This window comes from Astatotilapia calliptera, chromosome 23 (assembly GCF_900246225.1).
Source record: "Astatotilapia calliptera chromosome 23, fAstCal1.2, whole genome shotgun sequence".
In the NCBI taxonomy this organism is placed as follows: Eukaryota; Metazoa; Chordata; class Actinopteri; order Cichliformes; family Cichlidae; genus Astatotilapia; species Astatotilapia calliptera.
In genome coordinates this window covers 14463651-14491217 of record NC_039323.1, presented here as the reverse complement: position 1 = coordinate 14491217, position 27567 = coordinate 14463651, and the positions used below count along the sequence as shown (strand labels likewise).

General features: G+C 40.7%; 1 protein-coding gene across 2 annotated transcripts; it reads right to left on the bottom strand.

The window, feature by feature from the left end:
- Nucleotides 1-53: 53 nt before the first annotated feature.
- Nucleotides 54-26995, bottom strand: btbd8 (BTB domain containing 8). 2 transcript variants are annotated; one of them, XM_026157743.1, is made up of 19 exons: nt 26893-26995; nt 25943-26064; nt 23205-23384; nt 20099-20223; nt 19611-19728; nt 17414-17503; nt 16639-16719; nt 16456-16552; nt 15908-15996; nt 14230-14332; nt 13593-13775; nt 13314-13484; nt 11117-11246; nt 10135-10196; nt 9024-9567; nt 8325-8412; nt 6176-6300; nt 4146-6092; nt 54-977 (listed from the first exon to the last, which is right to left on the bottom strand). In XM_026157743.1, the coding sequence occupies exons 2-19, from the start codon at nt 26047-26049 to the stop codon at nt 478-480; spliced, it is 4740 nt and encodes a 1579-aa protein (XP_026013528.1). In that variant the 5' UTR covers nt 26050-26064; nt 26893-26995; the 3' UTR covers nt 54-477. The 2 variants fall into 2 exon arrangements, with proteins under 2 accessions (XP_026013528.1, XP_026013530.1); XM_026157745.1 differs by lacking the exon at nt 26893-26995 and adding an exon at nt 26634-26886.
- Nucleotides 26996-27567: the final 572 nt, after the last annotated feature.

Sequence of the window (27567 nt, the reverse complement as noted above, 5' to 3'; positions counted from 1 at the left end):
AAAAAATGCACAAAGTAGTCAACTTGACCCAAAGTTATTAATCACACTGCTCATTTCTTTCAGAAACACAAACTTTTATTTTCAGTATGACACTAAATGCAAGCCATGAGGCTAATTTTATTCTTCTTTAAGAAATTCAGTTCTTATTATAATTAGAAGACTGTCAACAAAGGATTTTTCTGAAAAGGAAATATAGTTCTGACCCTTATTCTTTTCTAGAGCTTCTGAAGCAACACCAATGAAACAGTCAAACATACAAAAATGTCAGCATGCATAACAAGCCTGTTTGTGTTGAGAAACAGCCCAATAAGGGCACTATGAGGAATGCAAATAAACAGAATCCAGAGTTCCGACACCAGTCATAAGAACAGAGACAAAATGATATTTTAAATTATAATAAAATAAGACAAAAATCAACGTAATGAAATTCAGTTCAAACAGAAGGCGTCAACTGTCCGGCAGGGCTCTCCTCTGAAGTCAGTGATGTGTTTCTAGCTCCACGATGGTCCACTCTCCCTGTGGAGAAGCAGCATCTTCTGGGGAGAAGCTGGTTACAGTAATGCTAGTGGAGGAGTCCTCCATGGGTGAGATAAGCTCCGCCCAACGTTTGAAGGTCTCCTTCTCTGGGGACAGGAAAGCCTGCGAGTCCAGACAGTCACGTGACAGAGACAGAGTCTGCTTGATAAGATACTGGGCCAGGTTGAGCTCCTCAGGTACAGGGTTTATGACACCCAAATTGGACGCGTGGTCTGTCAGGAGCTGCTTGAGCAGGCTCCAGTCCCGCTCGGCAAAATCGCTGCTTTTATCCCCATCCCCTGTTTGCTTTTCTTCCTCTGCTTGCCGTTTAACATTCCTGTCCTTGTCCGAAAAGTGCTCAATAGCTTCCCCCACATCCATCTCGTAAATGGGGGACAGGGCTTTGGATGGTCGGCGGTCATGTTTGCAGCTTTGATCCAATCTGTCACAACCAATGTCCCCTAAAAACAATTGACAATACTGCACAATGACAAACTGAATCATTCCTGCACAGGTCTTTTACTCAAATCAGAGACTAATCGCTGCAAACTAAAATAAAAAAAATATTAAAAAAAAAACATGACAGAAAATTTACCCTTAATGCAACTGTTCCCTTTAAAACACACAACAACAAAAAAAAAAACAAACAAACCCCACAAAACCCCGTAGTGATGTCAGGTGACGACAACACAGTGAGCGAGCAGTGATACTGATGATCACATATGATTATCACCACAAATTTCAAGTTCATCAGTTCAAAACTCACTCATCACTTTAGATATGCACGTCAAAAGGCAAACAGTTGCTTTGAAGGTAATGTACAGAGGTTTGCTTTGCAGGATGCATCTCTTTATCCACCTGTTCAAACAAAGTAAGCCATGCACTACCAGCACCAGTGAGCTTTGCATTTGCCAGAAAGTAACAGTGATATGTTTTGATATTCACGTGCAGGCAGACGTAAGAAACAGACTTAAATACTGTCACAGAAACCGAAATGCGAGCAACAATGCTTTTACTTAGTTGCACAAAAGATGGCATAACACCATGTTTCTTTAGACATTCTCTGTCTTCTCTACTTTTAACAAATTACAAAAATGGCAAAAGACTGATAATTACAAAATATTTCATGGTTGCATAGGGATAAACCCTTGGAAGTGGTGCAGCAGGACTTCTTTTTCAGGAATATGATAGTGAAAAAAGAGAGACATGGCAGGACAATGAAGACTGCTCTAGACACACGTTACGTACGTTACAGAGGAGGCTACTGACACTACACAAAACCTACTGAACAGAAGTGTATAGACAACAAAACACTTTCCTTAAAAGATGGACCTCTACGTGTCTAGACACAGGTCTACTGGGTATGATGGAAGATGATGGAAAAATCAAAATATAAAACATAAATAAAGGATGGTGCTGATAATGATAAAGCAATTTCAACAACGGCATGCAAGTGTGCTGTGCAAAATTGAAAAAAAGGTAAACAAAAGTCAGAAAGAGGTACAATCTTGAATACAAATAAAAAGAAACAGAAAAGCCAGGGAAACGTTTCCTAGCATAACAATCTTTTCTGAGCAGCAGTGGCAGTTTGGTGTCATCTACTTTGTACAAACAGTTTGTATATTTGGACTTTTAAGTCAGGTAGTTACTCTCCAAAGATTTGGAAGAAAAAGGAAAAGAAAAAAAACCCTAACAAGTAATTTACCTGATTACAATTTTGAAAAGGTGCTACGTATAACATTTTAACACCAAAAAAATAAAAATAAAATCATCTATGAACAACAAAATAAAACATCACTCCGCTGCAGTTTCACTCCCACATGATTCTCAGTCTTACTGAAGATTTGAGGTAATCTGTTTCCATGTAATAAGACATTGAACATCTTTTATTACAGTCTGGTGTTTCCATGCGTAGAAGCACTTAAGTGCAACATTGTGACAACCATGAAAGTGAATCAATGCGCCATGCATTAGTTTTTCTTAATGCGTCTCTTTGCCATGTTTTTGCTCAGAAGATGGATGTCTACTGTTCAGTGCAGCAGTCATTGTTATAATGTTGTGCTAAATCCTCTCCCTCTTTTTAAGTACTTGTACTTTTATTTTAAAAAAACAAAAAACAACAACAAAAAAAACAACCCTGCAGGGGAACAGTGGAGCTCAGAAACCGCTGTTATACTAAATCATACTCTAATAAAATCTGGATGTAGCCACTGTGATGCCACCTACTGGTCAATGGACTCATTGCACTTCTAAATCTCATCATCGATTCTTGAGCAAGAGATGAACATATTTAGACTTGGAGTGCCAAGTTATCAGCTGATGTTTGTATGCTTGGTTAGCAAGCTGTATCAATAAACTGCACCTGTTAGGTAGTGCTGAGTAACAGACTAATAAATTACTAAAATTTCACTCACACAGACAGAAACTATCCAGTCTGCAACAGAGTTATTTTCAATTCAACAGTGGAGCTGATCTGGTGTGACTTTGGAGTCAGCCTCAGGTGGTTATTATCAGAGGAACTGTTTTTAACACTTCCGCTCTGGCTACATTTTTCAGCCCTGAAGGTTGCTGCTTGATATCTGTCAAAACGGGAAGGATACAGCTAGAAAGCAATTTAGTTAAACAAGACAAAATGCTTATTTTAACCTTTGTGGTTTATAATTTGGATTCTATCATTTTTGAGCTTTTAATACAATTAGAATTGGAGTACAAGTGTCCATGTGGGGGGAAAAAGCCAAGCTACATGCTACAGTGCAATTTATCCCTAAGAAGACACCAACAGAAAAACAAACACAAATAGAGTGTCAGAAAGAAAACAGGTGCTGTAGCAGCATGTTCTCATACAGCAGCCAGTGAGATTTATGAAAAATATCTTGATTACTGGCATAACAAAATGATCAACTAAACTATAGTCTTATAGTGCGAGGAATCATACAAGCGAAAGAAAATGAATCGATAAACTGGTATTAAAATGCTTTATGTAGCACCTTCAGCTATTTCAAATGATCTGTGGCTCAAAACGGCTAAAGGTTCTTCCACTGCATAAAAGAAATGAAAAAAAATTATAAAAAAATTTATTTTTTATGTACATAAAAGTGCATTGAAAAACCTATGTCACAAGCCTTGTCAGAAACAAGGCAGATTATTTTAGGCAGATACAATTTTATGATCATTTTTAATGAAATGTACACTGTTTTTCTCTTTGATGAGTAAACTGAGTTTGAGCCTACATGCCTCAAACTAAAGGTAGTTCAGTTGTTAAAAGATGTAGTTTCGATGGGACCAATTTCCATCTGTAAAAGGATATTGATGTTGCAAATTCAAATTCACACCAGCTACATGAGAGGGCTGAGATGAGAGAACGTATTTAGCTATTAAAGAATTGTGACTATAGATTTTATTTGAATTTGAACTTCTATTTGTTACTAGTTACTAAACTAGTACACTTTGTAATATCCTTTTTTTCTGAAGGTGGGGTAAGGTATATACTGGAAGTAAGTAAGGTAAAGGAATTAAAGTAAAAGTAAATGAATCCTGTGGGGATAAAATATACCTTCACTGATGGAGAGTGGGGGGATAAGATGGGTTTGGATTTGGGGTCTAGGAAGGATCCGGAGATCATACATTACCTGCTGGAGATTGTGCAGCATGTACAGGAGAGTCCCCTGTCAACTGAGACTCATTTAAGTCTAGATGTAAATCAGCTTTCTTGCTTTCTGAAGGATTGGAGTAATTTTTGCTCATCCCTCCATTGTACTGTTCAGTGTGACGCAGATCCAGATGGCATGGGCGTTCTTGGGGAGGCGTATCTCTGGTGTCAGAGCCCAGGGGAGGACAGCTGGACTTCACTCTGTCTACCTGGATGTGATTTTCCTCCTTCTGCGTGGTGTCCTGGATCTCTGTAAGGAATACAGATTTTTCTTCCTGGTCCTCCTCAGGTTTTTTGTGCTTCATACCTGTGTTTTCAACATGATGTGGCTGGTGGTTCTGTTGGTCACTCAAAGGGGCGCTACTGAACTGAGGAGCAGAAGAGTCATTATCAAAAACATCACAGGGAGTCACATCTTGCTGCTGAGGTGGAGTTTGGACACCGCCCTCCTCTGAGCCCAACTCCTCGCACTCATCAACAGATAGCAACACTGACCGACGGAAGTTAGATGACTGATAGTCTGGTTGCTCGTTCTCCTGGTCCACACCTTCGTCGTCAAAAGCCAGGTTGACTATCCCCTGAAAGTGTGGTGAGGGTTCAGTTGGCAGCGGCAGACCCTGACCTGGAATCACTTCAACTTCTGATCGCTCGTCTTCTGTTTCCTCCTCCTCATCTTCCTCTTCCTCAGAAGAGAAGAGCTGGTGGTCAGGGACACTTTTTACAGTCACAGTGGCCTCAACTTCTGAGTGCTCCTCCTCCACTGGCACCTCATCTCTTTGCAACCACGAACGAGGGCGTCGCCTTACTCCCTCTTCCTCGCTGGTGGTCTCCGCTTCTCTCCCACGCAGGCGGACCTCCACTCTCAACCCAGCCCCACCTTCATACATCTTCAACTCTTCCGGCGTGCTGGTGTCACTGCTGCTGCGACCCAAGAAGTCGTGACAACGCATGGTGCCGCACTTGGACACGCCTCTATCGTTGGAGCAATCATCATCCTGTGAACCTCCTGCATCGTAGTCCTCTGAGCGGGGCTTGATGTCGTCAGAAGAAGTGGTGTGTGTGCTGCCGGTCTCGGATTCTGGGCTGACCTGATGGTGGATGCCGCTCCAAGAATCCTCTACAGGGGTTTCAGTGCTTCCCACACTGCAGGGGTTATCTACGGGCTGTTGAGTGTCTCTTGGGGGATTTGGCGAGCTGATCTCATGAACATCTTCGCTGATGTGAGCTGGGATGGCATTGCTTTGAGGCTGTTTCACTTTGCTGCCTTCAGTTTTTTTACAAACGTCTGCTTTTGGAGAACTGACACGGGTGGCGTTTTTAGCTGCTGGTGCATCACTGGTCTTGTCTCCTCCACCAGCAGTGTTTTCCAGCTGTACTTGAGACTTCTGGAGACTCTGCTTGGGGCTTGACTCTAGATGACGTGACTCTTCTCCATCCTGGTTTGATGGCTGCGTACTAGGTGCTGCAAGCTGAGCAGAGGGTACTAACTGTGCAACATCTTTTTGCTCAACAGCATCTCCAGAGCCTTCGTTTGGACCAGGCTCTGTTTCGCAGTCTGCCTTTTTACTATTCCCTGCCTCTTTTCCTTTAGGTTCTGATTGCTTGGAGGCAGCAGCAGCTGTAGCGGAGGTTTTAGAGGTTCTTGCAGCTTTTGGTGAAGATTTCTCTGTAGAGAACTCTGTAGTACTTTTTGGCTTTGATCCAGACTTGGCAGCTGCTACTGAGGATTGCCTGGAAGGAGCTGAGGAGGCTTTTGCTGGTTTAGTACTGGACTTCGCAGAGACTCCAGTGGCTGAAACGGGTTTTGTGATCTTCTTTTTAGGAGTTTCACTAACTGTTTTATCTGTTGCTGATGGTTTTGAAGGATCTTTGCCATCTTCTTTCCTGGGAGAAGCCGTTTTTCTTATGGAGGATCCATGTTTGGAGCCTTAAAGAAAAAAAAAGGACAGAACATTAATACTATGCAAATGGTGTAAAGAAAGACAAATTAAGAAGATTTTAAAACTTCACCATGGTGATCTGGTGTGCTCCTTCCCTTGGTATCTGCTCTTGCTGCTGTCACTGCAGTGGCCACTTTCTCTTCTGGACCAGTCTTTAATTTGCTAGTTTCTCTCCCACCAGTTTTTTTGGATGGACTGATGAAACAGGCAGACAAAGCAATAAAAACAACCATGTGAGAAAATTATTTTTTTTAAACAAATACTTAATTAACACTCCGGGACAATATCATCATAAAAATATTTACAGGAAGAGCTGCAAAAAAAAAAACAAATCATGAATTAATATTTAACACCAGTGGGGGGCAGCAATGTTATTTCTCCAATTTGGTCAAGGGCAAGCTTCTGAGACATGAGCAGACTATAAATCCAAGGAACTTTTAGTGGTTACTTCGTGTCCTTGTGAAGGATGTTTTTCTTGGCTTTTTAACAAAGTCAGACTTCAGGAACACAAACACAGAGGACATTTTACAGTCTGAGACATGCTGTGGGCTCAAGGTCAAAATGTCTTTTTTAGCTGAGATATTAGGAGAGAATTTACACAGCAGAGGTAAACAGAAGCTTCCTCTGATAGCTGTGATTGCTAACAGCAAAAACAGAAAAAACGATCAGTTTTCTCACAAAAATTTATGTGAAAAGACAATTTAGTGATAACCATTTACCACAATCCACCACCCACACCACACTCAGATGAAAACTCAAAACGGACCCAAAAATGCAACAAAGATATTTTTCAAGTATTTGCAGGCTAAGGAAGAAGAAAAAAAGATTTGTTGGTTTCTTTCTGGGGAGCCAATGAAATATTAATGTGCTCCCTTGTGATGCAGACGTCAGGTGATGCTGACTGTGAAACCGATATTTTTAACACCTTTGAAAGACCCATAACAGGCTTGTCAGAATACACTACACAGTTGCTTTTATCCTCCTGACAGCCACATGTGACCTAAAAAAAAAAAGAAATAAATAAGGCAATAGTGTGCTGCAGTGCACATCTTAATTGCCCTAGATTTACATTGCTAAACATGCGGTCTCATGCATGTTTGGTTTTCTACATACTGACTGCTTGAAACCAATGAGACTGAGCGAGTGTCTGCTGGATGTGCTTATTTTACAAATTACGTTTAATATACATGAACACAAAATTCTCTGCACTCTCACACCTCTATTTGGGTGACTGAGTTGTTTTTGACCTTCTGACATATTTCCAGTACTGCAGGTGGCAAAAGTGGGTTTTTTTGGTCACAGAAATTTGAGTTATAGAAGAGTGTTGTCTATTACACTTTTCTTTTAAAGCTGCTTATTTACAGAAAGTTATTAGCAACCAAAATACAAAAGGAAGTGACTGTTTGTTTCCCAAACCCTTCAAGTAAACAGCTGGCTGTGGCTCAGGAGGTGGAGTGGGTCATCTTATGTAACTCAGTCACCCAAATAGAGGTGTGAGAGTGCAGAGAATTTTGTGTTCATGTATAATAAACGTAATTTGTAAAATAAGCACACCAAGAAGACACTCGCTCAGTCTCATCGTGGCTTAAGAGTTGGGAGTTCGCCTTGTAATCGGAAGGTTGCCGGTTCGAGCCCCGGCTTGGACAGTCTCGGTCGTTGTGTCCTTGGGCAAGACACTTCACCCGTTGCCTACTGGTGGTGGTCAGAGGGCCCGGTGGCGCCAGTGCCCGGCAGCCTCGCCTCTGTCAGTGCGCCCCAGGGTGGCTGTGGCTACAATGTAGCTTGCCATCACCAGTGTGTGAATGTGTGTGTGAATGGGTGGATGACTGGATATGTAAAGCGCTTTGGGGTCCTTAGGGACTAGTAAAGCGCTATATAAATACAGGCCATTTACCATTTACCATTTAAGGGTCCTTGGGACCAAATTGCTCCCTATGCTTCCATCAGTGCATGAGTTGGTGCATGCACTTAAAGATAAAGAATAAAGCATTGCATGATTGTTTGACCATGATTGAGTGAGTGAGTAAAAAGTGCTTTGAGTGCTCAGTTAGAGGAGAAAAAATTTACAAGAGACAGGCCATTTAACATATTAAAACTTTACTTGAATGTCATTTGATACTAAGCCCCCAAATGGGAACATCTAAGGGGTAAATGTAACCATTAGCATTTGACTGAATATATTAACATATTAAGTGCTGCAATGCTAGAGTTAAACTCACCTGCTAGTCTTTGTTGCATCTGATCTCTGAGGAGCTTTTGTCATTGGGGATTTGGTTACTGCCTTGGCCTGGTGTTTGGGCTTTGCGCCTAAAACAAAGAACATGGATCACATGCAGAACTGCTGCAAGCAGAAGTTTGTGAGTGCACTAATTTCATCCCTCCAACTATATTTAAAAAAACAAGAGAGTAGAAGGAAATAATAGAAAGGTGGCCTAATGTAGGTGCTCTTAGCGCTTAAGCTCACATTACAGGCAGTTGCTTTCAGGGTGGAGTACAGGGGGACACATGCTGCATTTGTACCAGTTGAGGCCCAGTTGAGCTGTGAACACTGATATCAACTCTTTAAAGCTTCACTCAGTAAAAAAAAGCTCAAATAATCAGTCACACCACCCTGTGTGACAGCTGTAAAGGGCTTTGACCTCTGCTGTTTTGTTTCCAAGGACAGGCACATGCACTTTGTTTCCTCATGAATCAACATTCATACATGACACTGCCCTTGTCTTCCACAAAATCCCTCCTGGCCACAACGCCACTTTGATCATACTAATTAGTCTGGACGCCCCTTCATATTTCAGCTACAGTTTTATCCCTGAAGTGTCAGTGAGCTGACTCACTAACACTTCAGCCTTGCTGCTGTGATGTACTATACAGTAATTGGTGTCAGTCAGAATGTAAAGAAGTCAATAAAGAATGTGAACCTGGAACAGAGTGGGTGTCATTGCGAGGGCTGCTGGCACAGTTCTCTGGAGATGCACTGCCTGATGTAGATGAAGTGTTGGGCTGGGCTTGGGTGGTGCCAGCAGTGTTGTCAGCCTTTCCTGCTGAGCTCTTTTGAGCTTTCGTTCCTGCTGTTTGGCTTGCAGATGTGCCGCCTGTGGGAGAGGTTTTAGGCCTTGCACCTGGATTTGGCTTCTTTTCATGCTCTTTAGCCCCAGGAGAGCTTCTGGGGCCATTGGCACTGGCTATATCATGTCTAGCTCCCGCAGCTCCCGTGCCATTGACAACTGGCACCCCAGCTGATGCTGTCTTTGCTTTTGCTGCTACACTTCTGTCTGCTGGTTTCTTCACATTCTTTGCCTTGGATGTTTGACCATCCCCTGGTTTGTTAGCTGCCCCAAGTCCATCAGACTTCATGACTGATGCAGCACTGCGAGAGGAAGGATTTCTGTTTACAGACACCCGCTGGGTCCTATGAACAGGAGGACTCTCAGGTGCAGATGAAGGGCATTTTATAGCCCTTGACTGCAGGGGAAAAAAGCACATTAGTTATGTAACAGTATTACTGAAGTGAATTAATAAGCCACAAAACAGAGCGCTGCCTTAAGAAAGTAAATCATATTAGAGTTTCCTACGGAACACTAGAGCATACCATTAGAAACAATGCCATCTATCAACTCAGATCTAGACAGCCGCCTGAGCACTCTATAGTTAGAGCTAAGCTATGAATTCTATTATGTATCTCTATGTCTTTTTTCACTCATAATCTATCAGCTGTACATTCCTCTTCGCACTGCTTCAAACCACCTCCTGAAAATCTTCAGCAGCTCCACTGCTCCTAACCACTCTTGGCAATGTCTATCTGAAATGCCTCAATCAGCTTATCTTATCGACACATCTGCTGTTCTTTTCATACGGTATCCTTCTCCTGTGAGGGTAAAGCCATGATGACATATGGCATGCAACAGACAGGCCACAACTTTTCTCTGAGCTAAAGCAGCCTCGCAATCATAAAACTCAGAGTCCTTAATAACAACCACAATAAATAAAAAAGGACCTTAAATGAGGAAACAAACCATTTAAAATTATTACCTGTGAACTAGTGAATACAGGCTTTTTTCCAAGTCTTCGACTGTCCCCTTTATCAATCGCATCTGTCAAAAAAAAAGGATGAAATCAAGTTCATTTCAATAAGCCAATCAGGATTCTGCCAATATTCAAATCTGAGCATAACACAGATGAAAAGGTGGAACCATTTTCTTTTTTTGTAAATGACACCGTCCTGATGTCCCGTTCGTTATCTGAGCTAAAGCAGCCATTCTGTTCATTCACAAATTCCTGTTTCCACACCCTATGTTTACCACTAAAGAAACAAACATTAAATCAGTGGACTGATGGGGTCACCTGTGTCTGGTAAGCATTCGTCCAGACAGAGGATGGCCATTTCTATACTTCATATCTAATATTGCTAAAAATTAAAGCAAAGTCAAATTTACTCTATTTGCCAAAAGTGCATTTGTTATGTTTGCATGCAAGAGTGAATTCTGATTGCAATAGGCAAGAAATATAGCAGTAATAATCACACACCGACACCAGCCAAATATATTATTCATGCAGTACATTTCAACACACTTCTAAGAAAGCAGTGTATTATTAGTACGTGCAAAGCAGTGCAGACCGACAAAAAACAGGAATCCAGCCTTTCATTCACACCCATTAAAAAACAAGCATGGCGTATCTGGTGCCTTTACCATACTGCTGTGCACACATCTGTCAAACACTGTTAAAATATAGCTTAAATGTGTAGAAAAGAGCCCTGGCTAGACAATAAATTGGTTAGCAGTGGCCAGGTTACAGTGCAGAAAGAAGCCAAGAAGTATTAAATCAGCCAACAGCATATGCTTCGGAGCTTTGGTTCCTCTCTGATGATGCAGAACCACTGCCTCAGCACTAGGCTGGGTTAGGGAGAGTGAAAAAAAGAAAAAAAGAAACCCACTTACATCCACACACCGCATTAAGAACCTTCTGTGTGCCTGGATATAATAGGTCCCATAAATGGAATAAAATTATTTACCTGCCAGTATCCTCTCTCTGTGTTTGGATGATAGAGTCTCCCATCCCTGCGTGTGGCGAACCGCGTAAAACGTCTGAAGCAGGAAGGTCCAGAGCCGGCCGCGTAGCGCACAAATCTCTTGCCTGAACGGCTGGCGGTAATACAGAGGAGAGAGGGAGGAGAAGAATGGAAGGGGTGCGCTAAAGCACAAGCGAATCAGCAGCTGCTTCAAGAACCCTTCTCCATGGCAACAAATACCCCCTCCCTTCTCCCTTTGCTCGCTGAATCTGCCCCCTCCCTCTCCTTCCCCGTCTCTGTTGCAGAATCAACTTGGGCTCCCTTGAGAGAAATCTGTGATGTCACGGGCTGATGCGGACACTCCTTTTTCCTCGCTTGATTCTAAAAAAAAAAAACAAGGCTGGACAAGTAGGGAGGAGCGATCTCCACCTCTTCCGCCTTACCCACAACACATACCCTTCTCTGGCAGATACACAGGCTACGCAGATTAGTGAGGGTTACACGTCACAGTCTCCCTCTGCTTAATCCATTGTGCCGTACTGTACAGTATTTAGAGGGGTTATGTGCTTTGACATGTTCAGCCAGGTCACTTTCTCCTGAAAGTCCTCTCACAAGCTTAACGTTCCTGTTTGAATGGTTTTATTAGTCCCTTTAAATAAACAGTGACACATTACATGCCACTATTTCTATACTTGCTCATCCAATAACTCAGAATTAGAATCCACATTTTTTCCATTTTAGTTCCTTTTGTATAGAAAACATATTACAAGGGGCCTCTAGAAATGTTTAATCTGTCATGTCTGTAATTTTTTTTAATTAAAAATATTGTAAAATATTTCACCAAATGTCCAAAAGTCACAGGATTAAGAGTGTGTTTTGTACAGTGCATTTGCACAGGATAAGCAAAGTCAGTGCTTTGCTCAGACATCTGTGCTCTCTATCTACAGACCTTAGGTTAATTTTAATAACTGTTGAGTCCGTTTAAAGACATCAAAGTATTCCAGGCCAAATGCTTTTAATGAATATTTTCCTCCTTACATCTTAGATGTTTCAGTCTTTGCATTGTATTTTGTGTAATATCATTAGTCCTCCTGATTTAAATCCAAAAAGGCTGTGTAAACTTTCGCATGAAACTTTCATTGTAGCCCCACACCTCTTGTGCTGGGTAAAATTAAAGAGAAAAGGTGGAGTACAAAAAACCAAACAAACTGCAAATTATAATAAATAAATAAACACTGGATGCACAGGATGAATGTTACAAGCCTTCTGTCCTTGGTGAAAGATGCTAGGAGATTACTAGGAGTACATGTAAGTTCACCAACACTCAACCAAGCAGAAACTGTCACACGTGTAGTTCTCCATGAGGTGGTAGCATCTGTGTGCAAGCATTTACACTTCGACAGAAGCAGAGAATATGAAGGATGCTTCTGGCGACTAATTTCCTAAAAAGGAAGAATCTAAAAACTGAGAACATTTTGACTGACAAGATTAACTATTGTGTGTATATTTGAAAACTATTTCAACTCATGACTCACATGTGTCAACAAATATTTAACCAATAACCCACATTTTGTGGCACGTGAAACACTCCACACAGGTTAGTTTGCTAAACATAGCTAACATTAGCAGTGCTACCACCAGTAGCCTTCTTTGCCTGCAGGTCAACATCCAGCTGATTGTACAGAAAGTGATAACGTATGTTTGTATAAGTTTTTGCTGACAAAGGCTAAATGCAACATCCATGTTGCACGTTAAAATCCTGTAACATCATCTGTTTGTCTCTCATTTTCCACCTTGCCTTTTTATGAGGGTTGTTTCCATGTGCTCCCCCATTACCTACCACTTAAAGTGGCTGCGAAAAATCTAAGAACCAACAGTTAAGTGGTGTCGTACATTAATAAAACACAATGTTAGAATATTTAGTCCTCCTATAATGTTGCTGATTTAACAGATTATTAAATACGAGGGTAAAATAATGTTTGCTTAATAACTTGTCAACAAAAATATTGGCGTAACATATCCTGGGTGAACTAAAATTTTCTTGCTTGCTTTTTCAGGTGGTCTAGGTGACTTACTATTACCCACCTTTGATTGTAATTAATGTTACAGATCTACATGGACTGAACTAAGCAAGGAAGTTTCATTTAACTGCATACACAGATGTGATACAGTAATATAATAGAATTGTGACTCATTTCACCTCCTCTAGTTGTTGCAATCGCCTCTCCATGCAAAAATCCTCCTCAAAGTCATCTTCGCAAAGCGAGTGCACAGCAGTGAAAAGGTCACAGCAGTTATCCACAGTCACACCTTCCCTGATGGCTGAACAAAGCTTCCTTAACAGCGTGGGCTCTCTAGTAAACTCTTCTCTCTGTAACGCAATCAGACATAGAGATAAATATGGGGGCTGCTTCTTGTTACATTTCCAGACGATCATAATAAATCAAAGTGTATTTGTATGGCTACTTCACCAACTCACTATGCAAAGGTCCTTGAAAGCCTGAGTGTCGGTGACTTTGGGGAAGTGCTGCACAATGACACGCAAGCTCTCCTCCTGCAGCTCTGTGGCCAGGCTTCTCACCTGTTGGGCCCACTTGACTTCAGGGAGAGAGCCAATCAGCTGCTCAGTTCTACAGAGCATGGTCACGGCGTTCTGCACAGTCTGCATGGAAATATCTATAAGCTAAAGAAACTCTTGCTACGTGACAAAACAAATTAAAGCTGAATGAGCACAACTCCATACAAAACTCTTTTACTCCTGCCCAGGACCTATTGATCAATTGAGGAATTCCCCCGCATTGTGCAACCACTCTTGGCCAGCACAGAATCCCAGTACTTGGCAAGCATGAGCAATATATCCCCCCAGTGATGTAAGACAGGCTCACGACTCAATTATCAATAAAAAGGCTGGCTCACTCCCCATCTGTCTGCATCATACTCTTCAATCACCCACCCATTAATAACCAAGAATTTAATAAAGGTCATCTTTAATTAGATCATGTTCAAATTTCCTTCCTGTGGAAAAAAAACCCCCAAACAACACGGCTTGATGATACTTTATGACCATCTATTATATGAATAATTACAGCTGCAGACTCTGGGAGGGACAGACTTACCATTGTTTCAGTTACAGCTGTTAGGCAGGCTCTGTGGAGTTCAGGTGGCAACAGGGAGAAGTTCCTCTCACACCAGACTTTCACAAAATGCTCTGCAACCCACCTAAAATGACATATTAGAGATTAATAGGATGGCTAATTTTCATTTCAGCAATTCTATCACTTATTCCTAAATAATTTCTCTGCACCGTAACCCTGAGGCTCTGAGTATCAGCCAGCAGCGTGTTGCTTGAGGGAAGAAAAAAACAATGAATGACTGAGTGAGCATGAGAGGCTTGGTAACGCACTGCTGCAGAGAACAGCACTGTTCGGTTCACCATCCCAGTCGCGTGACTCATCAGACTCAATAGACACAACAGGGTAAGGGCAGCCCCTCCTCCCCACAACTTACATCTACACACACCACTTCAAATAAGACCCATCACAGCCAGCTCACAGCCTCCCTCAACACATCCGATTCCTCTGACCTACATTCACACGATTCTTGCCCACTCACTGCAGAGTGCAACACCACAGTGTGCAGTAGTATCAGATGCGAAACTGAAAAAAAAAAAAAGACTTAGATGCGCATCGCATGTGAAGTGTATAAAATCCGAGAGCAGAATGAAAATATGTAATATCTGCTGTAAAACTGGTGTTTTGTTTTGGTGCAAAACACCGGATTTCTTTGAGCTTCATTGTTCCACTGAAGCAAAATTCATTCACTCTCATGTGATGATGTGATTGCTTCATTGGTTGCCAAAGTAAACGTCTTTACTGAGCACTGTGGTAGTTTGAAACACGCCATGAAAGGCTCTGTAATGGGAAGCACAGAATCAGAACAAAAAATGTAGACACCCAGACATCAATTCACACAGCATTAATATTTAGAGGTTGGTAACTTACACTGAAATTATAAATACACAAGCCTAGCATGGGACAAATATCACATATTTGTTTGCAATAATTAAAAATTATCCCAGGTCCCCTGGTATTACGTATCCTGTGCATAGGTCTAACTCCTATGAGAGTTATGAATGATGCATTGGCAATTATGAGATAAATTATGAGATAAATTTGTGAAAAAGTCACAAGTCAAATTCCTGTTTTCTTGGCGTCAAGCACAGCTCGGTGAAGGTCCTAAGAAGGCAGTGCTCTGGATCACTCGAAGCCATAGCTCAATTAGAAGCATCAAAAGTAAACAATGAATCAAAACTGAAAATAAACTTTGTAACAAATAAAGAAAGAGCTAAATAAAGAACTACTTTATTTAGAATAACTCCAATCAGCAAAAGATCTGTCAAATGAATGCTGTGTAGTTGTAGTCTCAAACAAATCTCAGGACGAGAAACAAAGCCAAAGAGGTGAGCTAAGCCACAAACAAAATCTCATATTGACTGATTCTAAGTTTGAGAGTTTTGGCATTAACAGACACCACGATGGATCAACACTGAAACACCATTGCGGGAACCTTCGAGTCTATACGTGTGATTTGCTACTCTGGAGTTGGACATCTGCACTGAATAGACTCCAGCCAGGCCCAGGCTAAGAAGACACAGCAGTCCATTCTTTGGAGAGATGCTTCACCCTCTGGGTTCTGAAACCTTGTGAGTATATGCATTTGTAAGCCGTAAGAAAGCTTCCAAAAGTGTGGGAGTCTTGTTAAATTGCCCAAACGGTGCTGAGTGCAGACACTTACCGCTTACACTGCATATGGAGGTTTTGAAGACCTAAGGCATGTGTGAAAGAGAGGCACTCAAGGACTGTTCTCTGAACTCCATCAGCTGGCTGCAACCGCACACAGACAAGAAAAAAAACCAAACAGCAATACAAATATATAAAATGCTTTCAAACCGTTTCATTTAGGATGCAGTAGCATTCAGTACTGAGAGACTAAAGAAAACAAGAGATGATTACCTTTTTGAAGAGATTTTCTAAGGACACGTAAAGCTAAATGTGTGGAGACCACAAAAACTTTTTTCTTTTTTTAAATCCATGATGCCACATACTATTATGTACATTAAAAAAGGACACATCCTGCATTAGAACTAGGGACTTTTCTGAGGCCATTGAAGACACATGACTGTGTGAAGATTGTGTGTGAAGGCTGAAACTATTTTTTGCCGTGTGATCATAAATTCAACGTATCTGAAAAATCAAACTTCAACGACATGCTGGTTTTAATGACATTTTCATTCAAGTCCATGAAAGCCATCCATCAAAGTACTCTGCTTGTCAATAGCTCACCTTAGGGAAGAAGCGGCAGTAGTCTCGGGTCAGAACCATTTCCACTACATCTTTCAGCCCCTCCAAACCCAGCATGTCTGCAGCCAGCACCACCTGACTGTGGAACAACAGACACCACATCCACGTCAGCATCTTTTCTTGGTTCTGAGTTTTATTTCTGTCAGTTCCCTGTACATACAATACCTGGCACTGGCTCTTCTGGGCAGATCCACAATGGCTCCATACATGAACTGAAGCAAGATTTCCATCTCATCTGGCCCCAAGCTAAAAAGATTAAAACAAACTCTTTATAAGCCTTGAATTGGAGGTTAACAAACGAAACTGCCCCAGATCTCACTCTAATATTCTCAATCTATGCACATTTCTTTGGCTATAAAGCCAAATAAGCCAGTAAATAAAAATCAATTTATCATGCAGCACTCGATCCATGTGCAATATACGGGCCTCACAGGTTCCCCTACATGTGCAGGCACTCTATTCTGATTTCTGTCTTCCCCGTTACCCTTAGATCAGTAATGCTGAGGTGTGTGACACGTCTCTCCCCGGAGGGAAAAATGGGCTTCATTTGCCTCTGTCATTCTGAAAGAAGGAGAATGCGAGTGGTGATGGTGATGCTGAGTGGGCGGGTGGTAGCGGGGGCTCTTCAGGAGGAAAAGGATGAGAAGACATTTATGTGCCTTGCAGAGGAAACATTCCAACTTTGCTTGGTTGAAATCTGAGCCAACTATATGAGATTTCACTGACAGCACACTGGCTGTGTCTGTTTTTGAAGTGTGGAGTTAAACATGGCATTGTGAGTGAAACCACATACAGTGCAGAGCCACCTCTGTAGCAATACATGAATAATTAATGCTCTATATGCAACTGCACAGTTCAGAAATTACGTTAGACCAGAAGTGGAGGTGTATTATTGATCTCTATGTCCTGCTGCTACGTGATGCTGATGTACTGGCCTTACCCTTGCAGAGTGATGCACTGTCTGGAGCTCTCCATCCAGCTCCCGCTAAGCATTGCTCGGAAGTACTGAGATCGTGCACACAGGATTGCCCTAGAAACCCAATAAAGCAGACAGCTGCATGTCAGAGAGCCACCTACCATTTATTCTTCACATCATTTGCAACTGAAATTGTTTGCACTTAAGCAGCTTTGAAGTGACAAGCAAGAAGAAAAAAATTAAATAAAAGAAATTGAGTTTTCTTGAATCTTTAAAGGCTATTTTTATTCTCTCTGACCTCACTGTACCATCACTGGTGTAAAAATACACCAGACTAGAATATTTATAAAAGGCATTAAAGACACGAGAGATTTTTCTATAAATTCCTTTTTTACTGTACACCCTTGAGTCCACATTGCTTTCTTTCTTGTCTTTTGGCAGCGTTTATCAAATATTAGTGGCATGTAAAATAAAGTCTAAATGTGGTAAACCACACATTTAATTAATGACTTTGATTTTCTTAGGCTAAATAGGATAGCAGGCAGTTTGTTTCACAAATGCTTCTGGCAGATTTTGTTAAGGTAAAGATATGTCATCAGTCAATTGGTTTAACAGTAGGTACAGTTTGAGGGGTTCAAATATTTTTGGTTGACTACAGCTGAACTCTAACAGTTAATCCATTTTCTTCACCACTCATTAAATCCAGGGTCATGGTGAGCTTATCCCATGTGTTCATTAGGCAAGAGGCAGGGTACACCCTGGTCAGGTCCCCAGTCCATCACAAGGCTAACAGACAGAAACAGACACCCATTCACTTTCAGATTTACACCTTTAGCCAATTAAGAATCACCAGCTGACTGAGCATGCATGTTTTTGGACATGCCATAAGAAGCTGGAGTATCCAGAGAACACCAAGCGGGCAAACTCCACACAGAAAGCCCCCCCCCCCCCCAAAAAAAAAAAGAACAACAAAAAGAAAAAGAGCCCAGCTTCTCCTCTCTGCTGAGCTTTTTATGGCTAATGGGTCCCCTGAGCAGGAGCTGGGAAAATCCTGTCTCCATAGCTACTACAACCTCTGCACTGCTGAATGACCGCCCACCACCGCTGCTTCACATTTGCATGAGTCAACAAGCGCTTTATTGTTTAACATCTGATAAATGTGTCTGTGATGTGCTGAAGTGAGGCGCTGCCTCCGATGTTTTGTGAACCAAAAAATAACCAAGATTAAATGGAAACCACACGTAGGCGCTTTAAATTCAATCCCATCAACACATAACACTTAGAGAATCTATGGGAAATTTATCAGAGGAAACAAAGAACATAATAAGGCAAATAAAGATATACCAAGGCAATTTTTGACTTCAATATTGCTGGACTGAACATTGGACTGGTAATTATTATTAAAAGAACAAATTACATCAGACAAAGATGAAGGACAACATGAACTAATTCATGTTATTCAACAAAAATATTTGCTCGAGTTTTATTTGAGCTCAGTGAGTCTTTACTGCATACTATTTTATGGTCATCCTAGTTGTTTCCTTTCCAGCCTCACCTGTGGGGAACAGCTGACAAGAGACAGGTAACGAGTAATAACATTAAGCTTCCCAAAAATTTGAAACCAAACATATGGAGAAAGAGAGGAGCTGACAAAGAAAGCACCATGGTCAGAGCTTTCAGTCACTTGGTTGGAGTTTGCAGTTAAAACAGCTGCAAAGAGACAAAGCAAAGCTGCTGGGGTAGCAGATGTGAAATACCTCTAAATTGTATTACCTTCTTCCATACTATGTTAGCTCTCAAGCCAGCCATTAGTGAACTGCTGCTGCTGCTCTGTGGTGTAATGAACAAAGAATAAAACAGACACTACGTAGCTCAGCCCAATTCAGCCTTCTGAGTCAGAATCAAACAATATCCGATCCAAATACTGCACCGATTTTTGGCTAACTCTAATTCAGTGAAATGACCTGAATTAACTTAACTGTGTCTTACAGTGTCACCTCACTTTTTCATTCATATAACACCGCCCAGTGGTTTAATCTTTGCTTGTTTTCCTTCAAACTGCATATAATTTTACACGTTTTGAGTTACGGTGAAAAAAGGGTAATTTCTGTATATGATCATATAAGCTTAGAAATAATTGTAAATTGAGCTACAAAAAAACGTTTTTTATTCCCAGTGTTTGGATACAGATGGCTGAAAATGTTGCCATGAATAGATCTACCTGTGGCAGGAAAAGACCTGATCTGCTACTTGGATAGTAATGTCACACTGCTCTCCCCTTTGGTACAGATCCAGCAGGTCAGCTCCGAGGCCAGAGGCTGGCTCGAGAACAACAGCATCTGCACACGAGTTGAGAAGGATAATGAGGAAGGACAGGAAGTGGAGGGTGGAAAAAAAAAGAGGAAAGCTTTAGGCTTATATTAATCTGCTGAGACCACACACAGAATGTGTGTATATGAGATAGCTCTCAGTAAACCAAGTTAAAAATACTGTAAAATATAAAAGCAGAGTAAAATCATGAACTAACCACAGCGTGGCCATGCTGTAATTACCAACAACAACAGGGATCTCAAAGCGATTAGCTCTTAAGTGGATTATGGCTGAGATAACATAATGGGAAGAAAGTGGAGGCGGGAGAGTTGCTGAGCAGCTGAGCCGTCACATAACTTGAAATAAACCCTTCATGGAAAAGAGGCTGGATCTGTTTACCTGATTCAGTGGATCTATGAAGGTCTGCTGTGTCGGGAGCAGGCAGAGTACTTTCTGGCACGGAGCCCTCAACATCTGGGATTATTGGAGCCGAGCGCATGCTCTGGTCTGCTGTGTACACTCGCCTGCAGGGGAGAAAGACTAAATTTAATTAAGAATCTTTCATACATATTAAAATGACAGTCTCATCTGACGCAGCTAGGCGATCTAAAGTGTGCCGAATTTGCTGTTCCTGCTCAGTGAAGCATTTAATAAAGAGGCTAGCAGGCCAGACCTCTGCCCTAACACCTTCTGAAAGGCGATTGCTCTGCTCTGGGTATTGTGTTATTGTATCAGTTTGAGTCACGGTCATAGTCAAAACAACAAAAGAGGAAGAAAAACGAACCAAGCAGACATTTTCTGAGTGGTTTCCCCCAGAAAGAAAACAAACAAACAAAAACAAAGAAAAAACAAAAACTCTTTACGTCTTACCAAGTCAGCTGGATGGTGTAATCACTTAATCACTTAAATGAGATCTGCTCATTTTGGTTCAATTTTTTTTTAATTGAAGTTCAGAAATATAATACAGACACAACACTGCTTGTCATGCGAGTCTCAAAGAAAAGCAACAAAGCAAACATAACAAATTTAGACAAACTATAAAACACTACAACTTAAGACATTCCTATATATACTTATTTTAGTGTATAAACAATATAATATCAGTGAGTAAAATGTTTTTTCACACCTCATTTTGTTTTACTTCACTATAATAACCTTGCCTAGGTGTTACCAGCTAAATGCAAATTTTTAGCCACATGCTTGAAAGTATATTCATTTTTTGCTCACTGCTGCTGCTCCCAGTGGCCATTTAAAGATCGAAAACGTATCATTTTTGCTGGTGTAATGAATGAGGCTTTAGTAATCTCCTCTATTCAAATCTAACAACCAACTGTCCTTACTTGTTTTTAACTATTTTAAGTTAGTGCAAACAGATGCAGAAACAGGGAGCTGACTATCACGAGAGCCTCCCTCCTCGCTGCGTGTCCTCACTCTATAAGACTGAGGTGCAGTTCAGTGCTATAAGATATCCTCTGTACTTTATCAGTTTATGTATGCGTCAACTTTCTGTTGTTGTTACATAATTTTTTATCATAGATGTGATTAAGAGTTATTCTGTACTTAATGCTGGCCTAGGAAACATTTTTTCTTTCTTTCATGTTTTTAGCATGTTGAATAGTGATCTCTCCCTCTCTTTCTGCCTATCCATTTTTTTGTGTTTTTTCAGCCACTGTCCTTATTTCTTGTTTAAATAACCGAAACATTTTAAAAGACTTCTGACGAGTCTTCTAATTGAAATAAACATCCAGAAATACTGCTTCTCCCCACCTCTTTCTTTCCCTTAATCTCCTGAATTAATATATAAAATTTAGAGTTCTTTGTTTAACTAGCATGCTTAGCTACACTGTAAATGACACACAGGATGAGTTTAAGTTTAATTAAAATTTGAACAAATTTGGTGACATTGCTGCACAGATCACTTTTTCCTGCACCACCACAACGGTGGACATTTTCATAAGGATTTCTGAGCAGTTTATTCATTTTAGTAATAAGGTTTAGTGTGAGGTTTCATTTAAATTTCACCATCCACAAAACATCACTCTTTTGCTTCCCACCTACCACATATAGCAGGAAAAAACAAAACAAAGCTGAACCCTTTCAGTAGCAGCAGTTTCTATATGACCTTATTTAGAGTGCTATGTCTAACTATTAACCCTTTACAGCTGATCGGAGCGGGCACGCTCTGTTTTGCGTAACTATTTTTAAATCCCGGTAGCTCTGCAACCAAGTAAGCTAGCGCAATAATTTTTTTTGCATATGAAACTGGAGGAGTTGTACTTACATCTTATGCCATCAGCTTGTCCTAGGTCACAGTTTCCTTCCACATATAGCTTTGCAAAAACTGCATAAAAATCACTTGCAGCAACAAAAACATGATATTCCAGAAACACGCTTCGCCGATCCATCAGCTGTTTGTAACACTTCCTACGTCCATCAGCGCGAACTATCATGACCTGCCCGAAACCGGAAGTGACGTCATTTTGCGGAAATGTAGTTTTTTACGATCGGGGCCTTATGAGCTTGTGTTTTACTTGTTATGTGTTTTAAAAAGTTATGTTTGACTTTATGACTTTCTGTGTCGTTTCTGGGATGCTTAAGACTCATATTGCACTGCTGGAAATAGTTTATTTTGATGCATATGCTGTTATTTTGCAAATTTGCACTATAATATTTATTTTCGTTTTTCCTGCAGTATATAAAAATTGGTGTATTTCAAAAATAAAACTATGAAGACACTCAAAATAAATTTCCTGTGGTGGGAAACTATTTTGTGCAACTTTTTTGTATTTACAGTTTTGAGGGATAAGCCTCTTAAATTTCTCTAACTAGAAATATATGTTAAAAAAACAAAAACGATTTTCAATTTTTTTGTAGTTTATTGCACTTTTTTGCAATTTATGTAATTACTATGCACCTAATGCAGACATATTATTAAAGTTTGGGCTATAATGGTTGTATTGATGTATAGCAACTTGAAATGCTCCCAAAAATGGCTCCACAGCATGTAAAAATATAATATAAGCTCTGGCGAACTTGGTTCTATGGTAGGTCTTAAAGGGTTAAGAACGTCTTCCAGAACTAGGTAATAGAATAAGTAGTGCTGCTGGGAAAGAAGTTTTAAAGTGACTTCTCATTTCTGTGGCAGTGCAGTCGTAAGAGGAAGGCTTCTTGTCCTAATTTTAATTTGCTAATGAGACTCCATTCATTGGATCAAAGCCTGCGCTGCAAGGCTTTGATTAAAACTCAGTTTGCTATTTGTGCGTCTCAGCAAGAACTTGAAAATGAGCAGTGTAATTTATTATTCAATAGCTGCAGCATTTGCAGAGCTCACTGAATCAAGATTACCAGCGCTTCAGAATAAATATGGAGCACTTGGCGCCCCCTGTCAGACAGACACTGAAGCAGCAAAGATAACACATCAGGGAATAACTACCGTCTCATAACACCCCTACAAGGAAGCAGATGTAGAGCAAAGGTTTCATGTATACTCAGTGAAATGACCTACCTAAGGAAATCTTTGAGCCCAGACAGCTCATAGTCTGGCAGATGGATGATGATGGGATCTTTGTGCGTCTGTCCCTGAAGGACATCAGGAGCTCTGGCCAACAATACAGCTCTGTGTGCTCGGATCGAGCCAGAGCCAGCATACAGAGAAACATCAGCCTCCAGCTCCTCCTGCAGTAGCCTGGGGAAACACATCACAACACTTTAACAGCGGTGTTTAACAAAATAAATAAAACAACAAAAGTTGGGAAACAGTTTCGTATTTCATTGATCTTTAAAAACAAACACAGAAAGGAGACAATGAAGAAAAGGCCCAAGGCTCTGAAGATTCATCTGATGGCCCATTTTTCCACTTGAGAACAACACAAGCAGAGTCCTGAGGTGGTCTTATCATCTCATTCAGCCTCAATAACCAATGATCCAGAAACCAGTCAGCTGATGGCCAACTGTGACACTATGACTTCAAACTCCGGTGCTGTGTCCACTTGTATTACCCTTTGATTAGAAATGCTGCCCATGCACCAAGGAGATCCACATCCCAGAGTTTCCATTTATCTGTGAAACCTAGTGCAACTTTGCTTGCACCAAGTTTTCTATTCCAGATCCACTGATCCTATTATCTGAGGAAAAGCTCTACCCACGGCAGGCATTTCTTAAATGCAAGTTTGAAAGTAAGTAAATATAGTAAACATTGTACCTTCTAGAGGTTATTCAACAATAATTCCTCTGCTTCTGTGTTCTTTTAACACATCATGAATAATTATGGTTTTTACAAATACACTTCTGTCATTTCTTATTATTATAACTCTAATATGGAGCCAAGCACGTTTAAGAGACATTTGGAAAGCAATCTTTTTTTTCCCCCAAAGGAAAACTTGGCCTGATTCAAAAGAGCACTGGCTGTGAAACAACATCATTTATTAGACTGTGTCAAAATGGTCGATAAGTACATGTAGGTAACGTATATGCCAATGAAGCTTGTTAAAAAGACAAGAAAATGTCAGGCGCCTTCATCCAACAGACAAAGAAATACTGACAATATGTCAGATGACATGGGTTACTATTTCACAAAGAAAGAACGAATACAGGAGTGAAAACCAGCTCTATACTCTTAACATTTGAACAGCACTGGAGTTACTGCTAAAAAGGTTTTTTTTCTCAGTTATGGTGATGAATATCTCAGTGTGACACCAAATCTTTAATCAATAAAGCTGTCTGACAGGCTGTGCAATCGGTTTAAATGCTATGAGTGTGTGTGTGTGTGTTACTGAACATTCAGAAAATCTAGCCTGGGTTATTAAGGTACAGACACTAGATTTTAACTTCAGCTTTACTTTCTATAACCACATTTTGCTGCTTTTTTAGAAGCTTTTAATTAAATCTTAGAAATATTTTTTAAGTAGCATACAAAGGTGGCATAGTGGTTAGCACTGTTGCTTCACATTAAAGGAAGGTCCTGGGTTCAAATCTGCTATCTGGACAGGGCCCTTCTGTGTGGAGTTTGTATGTTTTCCTCATGTCTGCATGGGTTCTCCCTAGGGCTGTTCGATATAATGATATATATCGGATGACAATATAAAAAGTCTATCGTTTCATTTTATGCTATTGTTTGTTTTGTGGTGTCGCAAAATAAACTGTTTATGGCAATATTTTTTCACTGTTTTGATGGTCACTGTAGTGGCTATATTAATTTCTTAAAGTTCTCTCTTTCTCTTATATTTAATATAACCACACTACAGACGGACAAGCGCCTGTTTTTACGCGTTGTGGTTAGCAACAACGATGGTAACACCATCGCGTGTCCGCTTGTTTATGTTCCACATAAACCTTTCACAATAAAGCTCAAGATCCTGTTGAGACTTTTCAAAATAAACTGAATCACGTGAAAGAGCAGAGTATTTACGGATGAGAATAAAAAAAAAGAGCTGCCAGGTGCTAAAAAATAAACCTTAGACTCAAACGTTAGAACAGGCTTTTCCCTGCAGCACACCGTGTAATAAATACAAAGAAAACGGCGGCCGTTACAACTTATGTCTAAAAATATATAGTTTCATACATTGTTAAAACACTGGACTCCAGGTACGCGACGCCTAGCTGGAAACACTTCCCGCAAGTCGAGCTGCCAGAGAGTCACAGAATTTACAGAAAATGTTACATTTTTGTGATTTATATCGTTATCTGGATGATAGAATTCAAATATCGGGATATGAGATTTTGGTCATATCGCACAGCCCTAGTTCTCCCCAGATACTTCAGCTTTCTCCCACAGTCCAAAGGCAGGCAGTGGGATCAGATTAATTGGTGATTATAAACGGGGTGCAGGTGTGAACTTAAGTATGAATCGCTGAATGCCTCTATGTGATAGCCCTGTGGCAGACTGATGAACTGTCTAATGTGTACCCAGCCTCTCGCGTTATGGCAGCTGGGATAGGTTTACACTTTACCTGAAAAGTGAAGTACTGCAGTGACATTTTCTTTCCCTGTTTTTCTCAATCTTAAATTGAAGATTCTCTTTCTTTGCAAAATCTGATATTGAATTAATTAAGCTAAAAGTGGTGTTTTTTTGTTTGATTTAATCAGCTCTTTCTACAAGTTCACATTACTGGACACAAGAACTGGTCAATTTTTATCCTTTGACAGCTCGGAACTGCCTTGGACAGCTGGATGAAAACTTGTTGCACATGTGTCAAAGCCCAGCCTTTAACACTGAGCTTTATGAGTCAGTGTCAGACACCTTACCTGTTCAGGTCTGCAGACAAAGCAGAAGATAAACATCTCTTCAGCTGATCCTTGTGTTTGCGCTCTTTGACCTGGAATTCGAGTCTCGCTGCCTCACTGGTGATCATGGTGTGTTATGTTCTCTAAAAGTGAGACAAGAGGGAAGACACACTTCAGCTTGTGAACTCAAAGGTGTTCTGGTGGAATGGGAACCACATCTTCCAGTGGCATGCTGTGTGCACACTATGACAAAGTGAGGCAGATCATCACAAACTGTGACAACTACACCAACAAGGATCACCTGACAAGTGCTGTCACATAGTCCAGGACAACAAAAGGCTACTGCGTTCACCTTTTTTTTTCCGTAATCATATGCTGCAATACCATCTTTCTCCACAGTCGCTGACTCATATTCGCTTTCCTTTTCTATCCAAAGAGGCGCTGTTAGCAAAGTTTAGCGAAATCAATGAAACCTGGAAGAGGTGACCGCAATAACGACAGAAAATCACCACGTTACGTGACCGAGAAATTTATTTAGCCGTACCCTTAAAAAGGATGATGATGTTATCCATGGTAAAATACCTGCTTTCGTGTGTTTCCAACAGAAAACACACCCAGCACCGCAAATATTAACCAGTGTCTGTTTGTGTGAAGTTTAATACTCAATAAAGCAATCCTTTTACAAAATTAAATACACGGAGCCCAAATTCACCTGCTCTAGCTCAGGTGTTTCCTCGTTCTCTGTGGGCTCCAGTTGGTACTGTAAGCAAATCAATCTCATTTTCCTCTGGCTGCTAGCATGCTAGCTACGAGGAGCTACCGTTAACAGTAAGCTACCCCCTTTAACCTTTAACTACCCTCGTCAAAAAATACACCTGCACAAATTAACTCCAGTCGATAGCTGCCTGCGAGCACGAGGCTCGGTAACTGCTCGTTAAGGATAAAATAAATGAATATGCTGACCCACTGACCAATGTTGTTGACATCACTGCTACACGCTGTTCGCCACCCACTACGACGCGGTTTGTCAAACGAAAAAGGAGTGGACAAGCCGGAAGCTTCGGAACATGCGCAGTACACCTAAAAAGCTACCTAGCTAAAGAAAACGATGCATTCACGTACAGCCTCTTCTAAACAGACAAACACAAGAATGGACGGGTTTGTTTGGTTTGTTTGGGTGAATACTTCAGAGATGAGAGACATGGAATGTAGCTCCACATTTTGAAATCTATTTTCTTTTATACAGTAGAAGTGATTATAAATACAGAAAGAATGAAAGCATGCTAAAGTGACATTAGCAAGAGAAAAACCTAGAATTATCAAACAACTAGAAGGTGGAGGGTCGCGTACTGGAGCGGGCATATATGGCAGGAATATGAAGATTTCAACACATTTAGAAAAAAAAACATAATTATGAAAAGTTAGAGTGAAAACCCATCGATAAATATTTCATATTTTATTGTGGTTCACAGTGTCATATAAAAATTGTTGCTTTTGAAAAAGCTAAAGGTTTTTTTGTTTTTGTTTCAAATATGCATACATTATAATATCCGGTTAATAGAAACCTGAAAATATAAACCTGTTTTCTACTGAGTTACCGGAGTCAGTGAAGGCAGCAAATGAACTAGCTCGCCTTAGTAGCATTT

Bases quoted from the DNA above. Each gene is read 5' to 3' on its own strand.
- btbd8 (XM_026157743.1), bottom strand. From the start codon at position 26,049: ATGATCACCAGTGAGGCAGCGAGACTCGAATTCCAGGTCAAAGAGCGC. The intron at 20,224-23,204 runs GTAGGTCATTTC...TCTCCCCTGCAG, and splicing joins GGGCTCAAAGATTTCCTTAG to GCGAGTGTACACAGCAGACC. The intron at 15,997-16,455 runs GTGAGCTATTGA...GTGCGGTTGCAG, and splicing joins ACTGCCGCTTCTTCCCTAAG to CCAGCTGATGGAGTTCAGAG.